At 44.1% G+C, this 16845-nt stretch overlaps 1 protein-coding gene across 1 annotated transcript; it reads left to right on the forward strand.

The window, feature by feature from the left end:
- Positions 1-364: 364 nt before the first annotated feature.
- Adk2 (Adenosine kinase 2) lies at positions 365-11629 on the forward strand. Its single transcript, XM_077648907.1, has 11 exons — positions 365-584; positions 989-1063; positions 2102-2155; positions 2251-2329; positions 2876-3051; positions 5431-5536; positions 5619-5789; positions 6980-7015; positions 7088-7202; positions 7468-7554; positions 11287-11629. The coding sequence occupies exons 1-11, from the start codon at positions 568-570 to the stop codon at positions 11415-11417; spliced, it is 1047 nt and encodes a 348-aa protein (XP_077505033.1). The 5' UTR covers positions 365-567; the 3' UTR covers positions 11418-11629.
- Positions 11630-16845: the final 5216 nt, after the last annotated feature.

Raw genomic sequence — 16845 nt, forward strand, 5'->3', positions numbered from 1 at the left:
AAGGTCACTCTACTGCTGAAGATGAAGCCGGAGGAGCGACATTGAAATTAGAACGACCATAAACGAAAAATAGGATGAGGGGGTAGAAGACCATGCGGAGGGAGGAACAGCGGTAACAGCTTTCTTCCTCAAACGGCGGCTTTGTAAATTCAAAAATGGCGCCATTGACAACGACCGCGATCAGTGCTTAACATGCAGTCGTATTGATAAACAGAACAAAATAAAATAACTGAATTATAAATATGAAAACCAAACTTTACGAACATAAATTATTTTGAAATGTGGTTCTCAGCACAAGCGTTCTCTCCGCAATACGAAGAAGCGGGGCCAGTAGGGCTCAACGGCTGGCTGATATCCTCACAGCACTCGAGGAGCGCTCGCCAGTGCAAGCACAGTCAGCGCACTCGCAGATATTGTAGCTAGCGGTAGCTTGCAGGTTGCGCTCGCCGCCTCTCGCAGCTTCAGGTGTAGCTTGTGTATGATAGTAGCGCAAAGCTAATTTTCATACCGCTATTCCGACGTTAGCGCAGGTCATCAGGTATTGCTTTAGGCCTCCTTGTGTACAGAATGAGCTCCAAACTCAGGTAATCGTGTTTTATCCTCGTTCTTTCTGGGTGCACGTGTGGAGCTATTTTGACGCGCCAAGTTCGTGCCGGTACATGACTGCTGGTCACACATATTATTTGTTGAAGCTAAAATTGAAGGCTTGGAGCCCTTTGTGTACTTAAATGCCGCCGTTTCTCTTGGCGGGGCACCCTCAGCGTGCAGAACACTTTAGAAAGCTTTCGTCGTCTTATCTGTGTGCGCGCTCGGCATTATTCTCGCCGCGATACGTATCCGTGGAAAGAAACCTAAGTGGAGTCTCTTGGTGGTGAAAGAGAACTTAAATGTGTTTACGCCTCTCGTGTTCGTCTACCTCGGCTTTCTGTTTCTTAAAGTGTGAAGTAGCGGCTACTCGAGGCAAGGTTTCCTTCTTCGATTTTGACAGGAAAGGGATGCTGTTCGGCATGGGAAATCCACTTCTCGACATATCTGCTTCTGTGGACTCCGAGTTCTTGCAAAAGTGAGTTACTATATCAATTTTATTAGGTAATGTATTATGTCTGCACCTAAGAGAATTCCCACGCTGAAATTCTCCCGGCTCGCTTTTGATTCGCTACGGTAAACTACGTACGTGACATTTTTTCTATTAAAACAGTGACTGTTTTGGTACTGTCACAGTCAGTGTTTCAGGGAAGAAAGTGTTCCGGTGTTCGCTGCCGCAGCGCATGTTAGAAATTTGCATCAACTGAAACATGACTGCCTGGGACCCCTGTTCCGGGGAAGCCTTGTGGATTGCGATCTTTAAGCTTTTGACTCCAAAGTTGTCAGCAACCAAGATGGACGAAAAAATAACAGGAACTTCTGTTCCTGTTATTTTTCCTGTTAATAACAGGGTTAAGCTGTTCAGTGTGGTGTCAGTCTGGTACATCTGCTGGCTGCTGCCAAAAATTAACATTTTCTGAAGAATCGAGGCCGCAAGAAAAAAAACAGGCCGAAAAGATGCGTCTCATTGCTCCAAATAGCCAGAGACTAATGCTAGTGGAATTTCAGAGAAGTGATTCTACTGACTGCCTTCCAGTGGAATATAAGCTACCTAACTATCCCAACATTGGCAGCATTTTGTTTGTGATCTTAGGAGCTGCAGATCTGACATCCCATTTGTGCCATTGTCGTCAGAATTCAGTTAAAAGCGGTTTTCATGCATAAAAACGGAAAGGTGCCAAAAGAAAGCAGCTCCCAGGAAAATGTGAAACGTTGCTGCCACGCAATGGCAGATGTTATTCAAATCAGAAAGGAAGATGCCAAGATCATATGGCTAAAGCATAGTTTTTATTTGGCTTTGGAGCTGAATTTACAGCACCTAATCCAGCAACTTTAGTTATGTAGGAAAGTTCATAAATAAAAAAAATTAATCATATAGATGCAGCATTTTCTTTTAGTAATGTATCCATAATTTGCCCAGAATAAGAGCAAGGTAGATAGTTCAGAATGTGAAAACGTTCTTGCAGGGTAACTTGAAACTTTAAAGTTCAACATCTTTCATGTGCTTTATCTTCAGGTACTCCCTGAAAGCTAACAATGCCATTCTTGCTGATGAGAGCCATACTTCGCTGTAAGTATTTGTCTCCACACATTGTACTTTCTGTCAGCCACAGATTTTTGTTTGTAGGTTCACTGAGTCTGATAGGTGACGTGATTGCATTATAGGTATACGGAGCTTGTGGAAAAATTTGACTGCAACTACACTGCTGGAGGCGCAACTCAGAATAGTCTGCGAGTGTTTCAGGTGTGTATTAATCTACGTCTGCCCTCTGAACTAATAATCTCTGCTCTGGCTTTTTTTTTTTTTTTACTACCTGCCTGATAGTTCATCGTCCACCTTGCAAGAGGTTTTATCTGCCAGCTTGCTCATTTTGCGCCGCATTTCCCCCCCCCCCCCCCAGTTGATGACCCCAATTACATCCTGTCTGCCATCCTGGCAGGATGTGCAGCAGTTTGTGGCAGAGATTGCTTCCCATTCTGTGTCAGAGTACTGTCTAGCATTGTGTTTTATTCTTTTAAAAATGAATACATTTTATCTGGTCTGTCTGGCCATACTTTGTGGTGTGGAATAAAGTGCATCTATGCCAGTGTCGCTGTGTGCATGAAAGGAAGTGGCACATGTTGCCTTTCAGTCGCCCACCACTGCATCCCTTGATGTGCGAGTGCAATGGCATGTAAAAATACCACTGTGTGCGCTTATAATGATTACTCCCAGTAAATACCGCCTTTGATGCTGATAACGAGTGTAACAATTAGTCTCTTCATTGTGTTTATTTCTACCTATTTATAGTGGGTGGTGCAAATTCCCGAGGTTGCCACATTCATCGGCTGCATTGGCAGGGACAAGTTTGGTGGAATTCTTGAGCAGAAAGCTAGAGAAGCTGGCGTCAATGTCAGGTACCAATACTCTGACAAGGAGAACACAGGCACATGTGCTGTGCTGCTGACAAACCATGGAAAGAGCCGGTGCGTTCCTCTGATTTTTTTTTAGTGATATTGCAAATATGGTCATCTAGCATAGGAATAGAGAATACAGCGAGGTAAGGTAAGTTTGTATGTGCTGTTAGCAAGGCACAGTAAATATGTGTTCGAAATGTGTTGCACTATGCATTGCAGTGGGCACCGCACACATCATGTACGTAAAGCCCCTTGACATTAGACGTTTTTAGCATACCGGAGACGTATACCGATTTACTGGACACCGGCAGCGCACGCGCAGTGGCTGTCCCTCAGCCCAACAATGCTACTGTGCATGCGCAAGAGAGGTCCAGTAAAGTGGTATACGTCTCCGGTATGCTAAAAACGTCTTATTGATAGTAGCGACACTCTCTTCCACTCCCACGCTTTCCTCCTCGCCCAACGGCTGTTCGCGCTGTTCACGGCATGCTTCGAAGGCCATTGCGCGCTTGCCAGCCCGATGTGTTTGCTGGCACACTTGAGCACGCCTAAGTTCGCATGTTTTTTCACGCTCTATTATTAAACATAACCGTTAGCGAGCGATTAAACAACCACTAGAAAGTGATGCGACATGCTACTCTACCACAAGCCCCATTTATCACCTTCTCGTCTGAGCAACGAAAGCTCTAAACGAGAATTCATGCAGCATGAGCAATCAAAGCACACTCCGTCCTCTTACGTTATTGTTTTATATTCTTCAATAATCTTCGGCCCACTGACACTCCACTGAATGTAGATTTGACCTAGCGCTACATTTTTGCGAAAATACTGTTGTTTATGATGCTGTTCTTTTGAAATCGAGCGAGGTAAATATTGCGGTAATTTAGTTAAAGATGTCATTTCACGAGCGAAAGTTTCAGAAGCATGATAGTGGCTGCGAGAACACTGGGACATTTTCTTTAATGCGCATTGTGCATTTTTTTTTTAGCAAGTTTCAGACCGAAAATTTTAAGCTTGGCTCCTTGGAGTGAGGTTTATTGTCTGGTCATTAACAAACTTCACGGTGGCTAGGAAGAAAAGAATTTAGTTTTCTAGTTTTTTCGTTAATTTTATTGACTACTGGAGAAGAGAGGCCGACAAAGGGTTTGGTTTAAAATTTCTGCGTGATTGCTGGTGCCAACGGAAGACTTGATTAAGTAAGTGGTGGAAACATGATATTCTCTCGATGACTATCTGCGCTGATCCCTCGAATGCATTTAAGGAGTGCTTCAGATGCCCGTGCTGAATCAGTATTCAGCACTGTAAAGCGCGATGAAAAATGATGTAGTCATTCTTTGAATGAGTGCGCCTCACGGAAACGATTCATACTATCTTATAAACTACGAAGTAAAAGAATCTGATGTTATTTTGAAAACATCATTCAATGCAGTATATCATAACAATCTCGCCTGCGACAAGTCGATGCTCACCCTAAAAGGCACCTTTTCTGTGACTCGCTCCTCAGGTGGCGTTAGATCTCGGAATCGCGGTAGAGTTGCACGCAGTCGCGACGGTCGAACAAACGCCTTAATCGTTTTAAAGGTTAACATTAACTATCATCCCTAAACAGACGATGGTGTAACGCCGTTAAAGCTAACACACTAGAGCTCTGGGGCGTACGGGAGAGAGACTGCTGTATACACTACAAAAATACTTTTTTATCTTGCACCACGTCAGAAGCACGCGTATTTACTAGAAAAAAAAGAGTGCGATGCAAATGTTTTTCGCAGAAACTCACACTGAGATCTATAAATTAAAGTGTATGATAGGCGTAATCCGCACGCCAACAGTTGCGATTAGAGCACACAGAGCAGTGCCATGAAATGGAAGGAATAGTGTGCGAAACGACACACAATGAGCAGCTTCCTGATGATCTCGCACGAAGTTTTAAAGTATGCACACTAGATTAGGTACCACAAAATGCATAGTACATCGTCAAGCGCGGTGTGTTTTGTCGAAACAAAGTCCTTAAGGGCGATGTGGATCAGCGTTTTTCTACGGCTGATGTCATATTTTCCTCGAGCAATCTCGAACAGCACTAAGCCATTTTCACTCCGGCTTGTGCACTGAAATGCACCGCAAACAGGCATAACACGGCGCTAAAGTAGAGTTAGAATTGTCAGCGTGTAACTCAGCGGAGCTCAACCAAGAGGAGAGGCAGACGGCCTGCAGATGGCGCCGACGAAAAACGAAAGCACAAGCAAAACGATCCTTCCGCGTGCGTTTCTTGAGTGAGGGCCGCAGGGGCCAGTCATCATTCAGAAAAGCGACGAGCATTGAGATAGGAGAGGAGGATGTGCGAGAGGCTCGGCGCGGCGGCAAAGTTCACAGAAATGCACTAGTTTCAAAATCAAGGGGCTGTACATGTACGGAGCATTGTGCAAATGTGCAGTAGAGATTCTGTTGCAGGTCTCTCTGTGCCAATTTGGCTGCTGCACAGCTTTACTCAGTTGATCACCTCCACAAGCCTGAAAATAAAGCCCTGATGGAAGAAGCTTCTCATTATTACATATCGGCAAGTGATCCATGCCCTTATAGTGCATGTTTTTTTGTGGCTGCACTTTTTACACCAACTCACCTGGAGTTCTTGCTTACAGGGCTTTTTCTTGAATGTCAGCCTGGAGAGTATACTGACTGTGGCCAAACATGCCTGCAGCAACAAAAAAGTTTTCTGCATGAACCTCAGTGCACCATTTTTGTGCCGCATATTCAAGGACAATATGATGGCTGCTTTTCCATATGTTGACATCATCTTCGGAAATGAAACGGTGAGATTTCATTCCTGTGATAAGATGCACCAATTCACAGTGAAGAAAGACATCCTGGCAAGTCCCAAAATGAGCATAGCCAGAATTGTGTTTCTCAACATGCTTTGTAATACCGTTTGGGTATCCTACTTAGTGCGGTGGTTTCAGCATTTGACACGAGTAGAGAAATCAAAATGCTGACTGCAAGAAACTTATTTATTACTGTAATTTGTTTGCAGTAGGTGCTTTTGGATAAGGATGCATTATCCACCACCAAGTCATACAATCTGTTTCTGAAACTACAAAACCTAGCAGCTCTGATGGTCTTGTGATCTCAATCACTGGATATACTATTGAGAACTAATGAAACTGTAATGACGGTTGAAACCGGACAGTAAAATAATAAATTTGATGTTAAAGTAAGTGAAATAATTGTGTAGTTAATTTTCAGTTGCAAAGAAAGGGTGTAGCATGTCAAATGTGTAAATTAGCCATGCTATTAGTAAACTTCCATCAGCAGCGATCTTATTTTGCTCTTTGCAAATAGTGTCCATTTGTGTTCATTTGTCCCCAGTATTGCAAGCTTATGGCATTCCATTTGGCATTCACCACACTACTGCCATCACCCATGACCACAATTTCTCCAAGTTTGAACCCTCCAACTCTGTAATCTTGGGCTTACTAAAACACTGCCATTAAGCAGACAAAAACAGTGAAATGAGGGGCTCATTATTACCAACATATTAAGGAAGCTAACAGTTGCTGAAACCAAAGAACAGCATTGGGGAATTTTTTATTATTTAATTTGCCCAGGTTGCAGAGAACTAGGTAGTGAGGCATAATGCCTAGCTCTGTCACTGTCTTCTGCAAACAACGCACCAGCTTCGTGCATGTGCTATTAGTCTTTTGAACATTGGGCACACAAGAATCTATGAAGAGCCATCACTTAAAGTTCTTAAACAATTTTCTTGAAGTTTTGGAAGAAGAAAGAATTTGAAGGGTTCTAAATTTCATGTTCCTAACATTATCATTTCTACTTTTTCATGAAAAATTAATAATTTTGTGGCTTTGCTCTCTTAGTGCTTGGGTTCTAGGCTGCGTTTGGTTCAGCTAAGTGAACAGGTGACTGACGTGTTGTCATAGCACTTATGCAGAGATATTTAAAGTGTGAAATTGCTGAAATTTTTTTTTTTTTTGCCCTTACTCAACAGGAAGCGAGGGAGTTCGCTGATGTTCACAACATGAAGGTGAGCTTCTAGGGGCTTAACTTTTTTTTTGTAGTTCTTGAGCAAAATAGGCATTTGTCAGTAACTTTTCAGACCAAAGATATTACTGAGATTGCCAAACTGATAAGCAAGTTCCCCAAAGAGAACAAGGAATTTGAAAGGATGGTGATCATAACCCAGGGTGCCGACGACGTGATTGTAGCTCAAGGTATGCATTGCCTCTCTATTTTCCCTTTGTGGTCAAACAACAAAATTCTGCTGTAAAAGCATGATGCTGAATACACCTTTTGCATGGTAAGCAGTTTCTTTAGAGTTAAAATTCTGGAATGGAGGCTTGTATTGTGAACTTTGGCACTGTTGACAACAGTGCCAATCTTTTGCTCTTGAAAGTGAAACCTTAGCGTTGCCTGTTACAACTACAAAGTTGATGTCCTCATGTTCTGACAATACTTTTCTTGCCACTAATTACTCAGGTCACAGCACTCAAAATTTCCCAGTTCCAAAGCTGGAATCTGATGCTATTGTTGACACCAATGGAGCAGGCGATGCCTTCGTTGGAGGTAGGTTGAAGCATGAGCACATTCATTTGTTAGCAGTTGACCTCTTTTTTGCGGGTGTTGTGGGGTCTTGGATATCAAACTGAGCACTTCTTTTTGTTCGTGTTTTGCATATCATAGGTTGTAGAGGTGTTTCAGTGCCTATGAGAATATTGAAATTTAAATAATGAATATTTATTCAGCTTGAGCAATGTTGCCATGCAGCAAGAATTTTCTTCACCACACAGACTGAAGCACCGCAAAGCAATGCAGAAAAACAGTGACATTTTGAAAGCAGCTACATGCTCAAGGTCGAAGAAGTACAAATGCCATCACCCAAGAGTGTAGAATAATACTGGTTAGCAGAGCACGGACATTCTCCAGAGAAACATGCATAATGGTGCAATTCCCATGCAACTGTATGAAATGCTTCATGAGTAACTGAGCCCTTTTTGTATTGGAGTAGTAAATTGTGAGCTTTGGTGTAGCATTCATGCTCAAGCAGCAGCTGCGGAAACACTACAGGAGCAAGGAAAATAGAACCAATAAAGCACGCTGCAAGAGTCTGCAAGATACTGCTGAAATTTCTATCCTCCTTGCTGTGTAGTCTGAGAAACATTTTTGTGGCTCGTTATTTAAAACAGATTTTTTTTTAAATGTCAACATATTTTTAAAATAATGACAGCAGTGCAAAGAAAGGGGACAACAGACAGAATAGACAAGGATGAGTGCTGAACTTTCAACTTTTATTTTGAACGATTCGTTTTGTGAATGTGAACAATTTCTGTGAATCGTTCAGAATAAAAGTTGTTGGAAGTTCAGTGCTCGTCCTCGACTACTGTCGGTCTGTTGCCCCCGTTTCTGAGCTGCTCCAGAATGAAAAGGGCCTCCGTGACATCCTTCACTGTGTGACGCGGTAGTGGTGGAGCCCCCTCGCAAGCAACTGCGTCGCGTGAAAAGTGTCATTGCAGAAATGGCGAACGACACGTAACTAGCATGCAGTTTTGACGAACTGGAAACACCACGCGGATGGAAGTGAAACGCACAGTGGCGCCAATTAGCATCCTAAACAGTGCGCAGCTGGGCTCTGTTGGCTCGCTGGCAACTCAGCAGCATGCAGTTCAGGTTTGACTAAGGCTATTGGCTATCACTTGCCATACCAGCCGCACCTGGACACAGTCTCCCTTCATGAAGTTGTTCGAATTGGCCTGGATCGCGTCAGCTATTCTAATTACAGTATACTCGTTAAATAAAATTTCAAGGGACCAGAGATTTTTGCTTGAATTATCAGTAAGTTCGAATTATAAGAACTGCGCCTTAATATGATTCAAGACTGAATGCAATTTGCTGCATCGATATCTATGCATACAAGTAGTATTTTAGATCTGTTTCTCTCTGCAAATGTAGCTAAATGCTTTAGCACAACATGAAATATGGGTGAAAGGCAGCGTCTTAAACGGCACGCAACTGGGCTCAGTTGGCTCGCTGGCAACTCAGCAGCGTGCAGTTCAGGTTTGAATAGGGGTATTGTGACCATCACTTGCCATACCAACCTCTTTCATGTTGCGATACTGTAGCGATAGAGCCTCCTTACTGGCGGCGGCATTACACATGAGGAGGCTTCGCTGTACACCAACAGCGAACAGCATGTGACGAACGTGCAGTTTCGGTGTTCAGGAAAAACGGAAGAATCACTCGAATGGGATCTAACGAAATGTGCACTGTAACCAGAACAGCATGAATCTTCAGAAAGGGAAAAGAGATGCGTGGAACCACTGTCGCCGGGGGCTGGTGGCGAAGCTTTGAAAACAAAACTACGTGGCCGGACTAGTATTTCTGAGCTTAGTGATGTGGGCTTTCCGATTGTCATTACTCGTGTTGTCATGCGCACTTCAGAGGTATGCGGGGAACCATGTGCGTGCAGTTGAGGCCCTGAGGATTGACATTTGGACAATCGCTTGCCGTTCTGGTCACACTTATACACGGCGCTCCTTTCGAGCCCGTGAATTAAAGGAGTATAAACGCCTAATTTTGGTGGCATGTTTTCTTCTTTGCAGTGATGCCTATTCATTGATCACCACTTACTATTCATAGATCACCACTTGGCATTCACCTACGGTGGCTTAATAATTTATGTGTAAACGAATTTTTCTCTCATGCTGTTTCAGTTCAGGTTTCAGCTGCTGTGGGACACCAAAGTTGCGTTTAGGTCACGTGAGGCATGCAAAAATTGCAATATAATTGCGGCTTCTTCATTCGTTGTCATTCCAGCTATTGAGTCAGGCTGGATTTAGCGGTGCAATGGATTAAAACGATAAAGCAGCATTGTAGCGAAGTTTTTTCATGCCTCGCGTGACCCTAACAGCGCTTTGAAGCCACAGCCACCATTCGGCTGTTGAAACCATAACCAAAACAGCATGAAAGGAAAATTTGATTGTGAATTACTTTTCAGTTGTATGCAAATACCACATGGTAATCCATGTATACTAATTCTTTAACGCATCATTACAAAAAGAAAACACACACCAAAAATCGGGCATCTGTCTTCCTTTAAGCCATGCGAGCCCTGCAGTGGCAGAATTAACGGGTGTCAATAACAGGGTTTTACTCTAGTACTGAGCTGGCAAGTTGCTGTTGCTTCATAATGTGGTGTGCAAGACAAAACTCGACATTCATCCTGAGATCGTTTTCAGGCAGTTATTGCTAGTCTGTTAACTTGCAGTAGACAAGTATTCACTGTTGTGTATGCAGCCGAAACAGAAGGAATAAGAACTTGTAGTAAATTTGCAGTAAAAATGCCTGTCAAGGAATGTTTACCTTTACTGGCAACATTAGTACTTCTAGCATTTTCCAGTTTGGCTGTGTGCACAGTGCCATGGAGAGCACATCAGCATGTGCACAAAGCCTGAAGGAAAAATCTAAATACATCAGTTCAGACCACCACTTAGCTGTCTAACAAAACTCGTGCTGAAATCGACTTAAGAACTATCACACAGTGCTCCAGATGCAATTTCATGCCGATATGGTTGGCAAAAAAGTGTGTATTTTTATTCGGAGCAAGATCACTTAATTGCTGAAAAAAAGGAAAACGTGAAGAAATCGCTAGAGGTAAGCATCAGTGCGCAAAATGGATTCTGTAATGTGTTACAGGTGGCCCTTTTAAGCATAATGGCTTGAGGAAAATGGCAGTGCAATGAGACACTATTACGCCTTCTGCTCATTGCATGTTTTTACGCTAACTAGAATAGAACTGTGTCATCTTGAAATTGTTCATGCCTTGCTGAAAATGCATATATTCTTAAAGGAACTTGGGAAACAGAACTGTGTAGGCCTATTGACAAAATTTTTTTGCCTTTTATTCGTGCTGATACAGCATGTTGTCTTTCAAGCATGGTAGAATTGTGTAAAAAGTAACCGGCAGAGCAAGTTGCTTTCCGTGTTTGTGCACCACATATGTCTCTAAAACTACCTACTGCACGAAAGTGAGAACTTCCACTATTTTAAAAACAATTGCTTTGCATCATTCACTTTCCAGTTTTAGGTGCATAACTTTTCTTCTGTTACATCATGAAGCATTGCACATACATACGAAGTATTCTTTTCAATTAATACTAAATTAGTCACTGTCTGCCAGATGGGTCACGAATTCATGCAGGTTTTCATTTTAAGTTCAGGTTGTGCCTGGTTTTTAAGAGCACCGCAGTCCTAGCATCATGTCCAGAGTATGTCACTGTGCATGCGCGTTTTACACCGCAGGTTTCCTGGCCATGTACCTCCTGGGAAAACCTGTTGAAACTTGCATCCGCTGTGGCATCACAGTGTCTGTAGAAGTTGTCAAGAATTCTGGCTGCACTCTTCCGGATAGGGAAAGTATTCACGTCGTTTAAGTCTGCAGAGCAGCTGGTCCCACATTGGCAGTTTTTATGCAAGGGCTTCTTTTTTCCCAGGCAAACTTTTTTTTGCCATAGTTCGTGCTGCTGGGACCACCAGCAGTGCAACTGTGCTGCTAGCTTTAGCAATAGCCTGCCTGGAGGGCAACTGGCTACTTACATAAGCCCCGCAAAAGTATTTTTACAATAAAAGCTTGCTTTTTGTACAAGTCTTTCTTTTCCTTCAACAAGAAACAAGATCTACTCATAATAAATTCTTGTAGAACTGCCAAAGAGTGCATAAAGGTTGTCCACCGCTACATGGTGCTTTTCACATAGCTATTAGTACCACCAGAGTTGTGGAAATGCAGCTAAGAAATTAGTGGCTATGGTGGATAGTAGTAGTATGGGAGAGTTACATTAAGGCTCACTTCGTGATGCACACAGGGAGTGGCCCCCAATATCAAGGGCATCAGGATCAGGGGCGGATTTTTAGACAGTTCTTGCAATGGATAGTCTTAAATGCACAACGCATCTCTTGAACTTCCTTCTTCGAAAAAAAAAAACCCTATTCGCACCTGAGCAAAAATTGTTTGTTAATCCAAAACATTTTTAAAGGCCTGTATACTTCCCAGAATGCAGACAAGATTTTGAAGCTGCAAATCCAGCAGTTCCCAAAAGTTTTTTAGTGCTCAATAGTACGAATATCTGCTTTTAAGCAGCAGCATCAGGCACACTGAGCAGGCAGGTGTAGCGACAGGACGAGCTCATTATGAAATATTTGACGGAAGCCAACAGTCCCCAAAACCTAGGAAAGCACAGGGGAATGTTTTTTTTTTTAACTTGTTGCGTTCAATGGGAAATTAGTAGTTTCATCACCTAAAGTATCACCGATTAAAAAGCAGAAGAAAAAAAATTATGGGGGCACCTAAGCAATTGTTATGTGTAAATGCGAGAGTATTCATACTTGTCACCAAGTGCGTCAATAAGTTGTAGGGGACTTGAGGTGGAGGGCGGGGTGAATGTTATTTCGCTGTAGCAGCTCGCTTCGCATGTTTCACTGCGGTGCCATGGTCTCGTACTTCGTCGGCAGTGAACTGCTGCCTCTGGCCACGCTTTGCTGTATTGCCTGATGTAGATGTGAGCGACTCAACTTTGGGCCATAAAGACTCCATCAGCTGCATTTACAAGAATACATGTACGCCACTGTGTACAGTTGTCCACAGACCTGTCTGAAGCGCTCAAACTCCGTGCCATCTGCGCTCCGCAACACGCAGAGCGACGTCTAGCGGCAGCGCACCTGGTTCGAGATAGCGCATGTCTGATGCTCAGACAATACTGAAAGATGCGCAATCTCGAACTAGGCGCTCCTGCTAGACTCCACTCTGTGCGCTGCGGAGCGCAGGCGGCACAGAGTTCGAGCTCTTTAGACAGGTTTTTGGACGACTGTGCATGTACCGCATCAAGTCTGTCTGGATAATGACCCCTCGCTCAGCGCACGCGAGAGAGCGTAGACTTTGTTATCTAGCTGAGAGGGTGTTGTATTGCCACCACAGGGAGGAGGAGGGGCGCTTCCAAACCTGTTTCCATTCATTGCTAAAGTCGAGTTGCCTTTCTCGATCTACCCCTGTCTTATGATGGCCTGTTGCTGTGGGGATGACGTCTTCGCAGGCCACATTTCTGTTGCCCCCACCTTGAGGGCAGTCTGCTTTGTTATTCAGCCGAGAGGGTATTGCACAGCTGCATAGCACCGCAGGGAGGAGGAGCACCTCCAAGCTTGCTTCCATTCACCACAAAAGTAGACTTGCCTTTCTCGATCTGCCCCTTGCCTTCTGAACAGCACAGAACTCGAGAGAAGAAAAGAACAACACGCGATATTCAAAGAACTCACCATGAACGGAGTAAAGTTGCCGGTGATGTTGGTCCGGTGGTGCACCGCTTGAAGGGCTTCTCGATACAATGATTTGCAGGCGAAGAGATTTAGTAAGAAACGAAGAACTTTTATACAGGCTATTTACAGATGGATACAAGAGTCAGTATACGGCCACAACTATCCACGGCCGGGCTAGCCGACCGCCTGCACAGAGGCGAGAGACACCACGTCCCAAGGGGCGAACTGGCGCGGCTTGCACCAGCTCTCAAAGGTCGCTACCTCCGCGTTCGGCCAGACCGAGCACCTGCCTGCTAGGAGCAGCTAGAGACAAAAGCCCTCGAACGAGGATCCCTTCCCGGGTCCACCCCGAGATGTCCGCACCCCTTTCCACATGTGCTAATTTTAGCTCATCAGTTTTAACGAATAGGAAAGCTCAGAACTGATGTCACGGTTTTTCCCCCACCCCGAAATTCCTCCCTACGCGGTTGCGCAATCCTTCGCCAAGTGGACCGGATGCATGCTAGACGTGGGGGGCTATCAGACACACTCGGTTCCTTGCCGTGCTGGCCTAGTACACAGCCTATCGCTTAACACGACGAGACCCAGACCTGTTTCGCTTGTTTATGGCCGGCGGCGGCTCCCCCTAGGAGACACGAGATTCTGGGAAGCTGGGAAACGGGCCCAAGGTCGAGGCCGGCAGAGAGCTCCGCCGTCTGGAGTGGCAAGAGAAAATGCAAGAACGAACAGAGAGACCAACCGAAGGGCATGAGTGTTGGAACTGCTCCTCCCCTTCTAACAATGTGCAGCAAAACAAAGCAAAACGGGACGCACAGCCTAGGCCACTGCCCTCTCGCGGAATGTTTGCAACACATGTACAAAAAGATGCGACATTGCGCTGAACCCTACAAACTGCTACCCAAAAAACTTTTATTTCAAAGACCATTCACCTCCAAAAAAACAACACACCGAGAAATCAACGCACAACAACCTATGCCACAATCAAAATACGTCACTATGCCTTATGTTCAAGGTGCAGCGAAACCATCGCCCGAATCCTGAAAAAAGGGGGCCTCCAGGTTGCGCATAAGCCTACAAACACTATTGCGCTTTGCCTACCTGTTCCCAAAGATTGACCATGGAGAGAAAGTGCTCAAGACATTATCTACAAAATTCCTTGCACCAACTGCGACGCAAGCTACATCGGCAAAACCAACTATCTAAAAGGAAGAATTCGGCAACATAAAAACGACGTCCGCAACTTCGCAAGAGGGCGCAAGCCTGTAGCCGAACATTCCGAAGACTCAGACCACAGAATCTACTTCGACGAAACCAGCATCCTCGGCACCAAAACAATTTACCAAAAAAGGCTCTTACTCGAATCCTGGCACATTCAAACGACCCCAAACTGCAGCTCAAAGAAGAAAAGTTGCCATTGGCTGCCTCCACGCAGTCTGACAACGTGACTCACAGCCTTAACGCACCCCCCACCCCCCTACCCACACCTTTTGCATCACCACATTCCTTCTTTTGACCTCCTGCTCCCCTCCATGCATACTTATACACTAGCTACTGCCCCAGTAGCTAGTGTTGGGTTTTAAATTAACGTTTTTGGTTGGAGATGTGTCAGAGTATTACAAGTCGTCAAACCCAACCAGGGAGGCAAATCTGTCAACATGTTTAATTTTGAGCCAAGTAATGTTCTCGCATTAAAAACACTGACCTCCATACGTCGCGATGATGCTCTACCAACTGTGATGTATCGATGGCTGTTTAACCTACTTTCAGGTCTATTCATGTTGCATGTCACCTAATCTTGACTGTGTTCACCACCACCACCACCACCTTTGTCTATAATGGCAAATGTAGAACATGGAATAGAGGAACATTACTTTTTTTATAGTGTTGAAGACAGAAGGGAATTACATAATCACTTCAGATTATGTGAGTATTGTACAAGTGTGGCACAAGATTGCTGAGAGGCACATACGCGGCAGATATGTATTCCAGTCAAAAATTCCAAATACATAATCTCGCGGCAAAGCGCAAGAAACTTGGTACTTGGCTGTCAGGAGCATAACTTATTTAGACAAGGTGACAAGACAAATCATCCTTTCTGCACTGCAAATCTCGGAAAAGGTAACTAGATAACAGCACAGCAAGTGTTCAAAGTCCAAACCATTTTGAAAATGCAGGAGCAGTGCGTTCCTCAAAAACAGAATGGAAAACTAAGCATTAAGCTGTACATAGTGACCCATGAAGATGCACTGACATTTAACATAATTAGAGCCAAGTTTTAACAAAAACTTTCACACAGATTGAGTTGAGGGCAAGTCTTTGTATTGCACTTTGATGACAATGATCATTAATGTAATGCTCTAATTACTCACTTCAGAATAATGTAATGATTTGAAAACTGCATATTTTGGAATGCCCAATCCATTTGTTTTTACGTAAAGAGCAAGCCTATGAGTCACAAAACAATTTCGAAGCAACGTGCCGAACCTGCATGAGGTACCTTCGTATGGACAAGAATGGGACAGATGAGGCGCTCGTTATGATATATATACGGAATGTCAAGTCTTTCAAGCTAAAAAAAAGTGCAGAGCAATGTTACTATTTTTTTATAATGTTGGAAATGGAAGGGAACTAGGTAATTACATCAGATTATGTAGCGTGGCACATGTCAGCTCTGAGCAAATGACAAGCCACCTACAGCATCAGGCACAAGAAGAGCATTCTAAAGTGCAAGAAATGCAGGTCTGGCAAGATATTTGATGCATCAAATTCAAACTATTCCTTATTAGTACTTGACATGAAAGAAAAAGTGACGGTATTCTAAATGACGACTGACACATGTATGATTCAATGAATTCCTAATTTGGAGAGTCTAGAGCAGCCAAGCTGTACTGAGCACGCGCTAGGCATCACTTCAGCTGAATGTTTATGCTGAACACTGAATGAACACTATGGCCGGACATAGCGTATTTACCAGACTGCAATGTGCAACCTTTTTACACCAGAATTGAGCCTTCAAACAGCATGCATGTTACAATCTGGTAAAATCTGGTTAGCCAAAACTATGCAAGAGCCCCAGCGTTGCTGTAATCACAAGAAAGCAAATTAGCACTTTGTTGGAGACGTTAAGCCTAAATACTTCACTGTGCATGTTAATAGGTTTGGTTTATGGGGGTTTAATGTCCCAAAGTGACTCAGGCTATGAGACGCCGTAGTGAAGGGCTCCGGGAATTTCGACCACCTGGGGTTCTTTATGTGCACTGACATCGCACAGTACACGGGCCTCTAGAATTTCGCCTCCATCGAAATTCGACCGCCGCAGCCGGGATCGAACCCGTGTCTTTCGAGCCAGCAGCCGAGCGCCATAACCACTCAGCCGCCGCGGCGGCCTGTGCATGTTAATACATTAAAATCAGGTAAATACAGTATGCAGCAGTAGGCAAATCAAATCAGGCTGCACGCACTTTCCATCTTTGGTACAAAGCAACCGATACGGACCCTCAGGCCAACACTGCAAGAGGCAGCTTGCTGCTTGCTCATAATCAGCATGAGGGCTTC

This window comes from Amblyomma americanum, chromosome 1 (assembly GCF_052857255.1).
Source record: "Amblyomma americanum isolate KBUSLIRL-KWMA chromosome 1, ASM5285725v1, whole genome shotgun sequence".
Taxonomy (NCBI): Eukaryota; Metazoa; Arthropoda; class Arachnida; order Ixodida; family Ixodidae; genus Amblyomma; species Amblyomma americanum.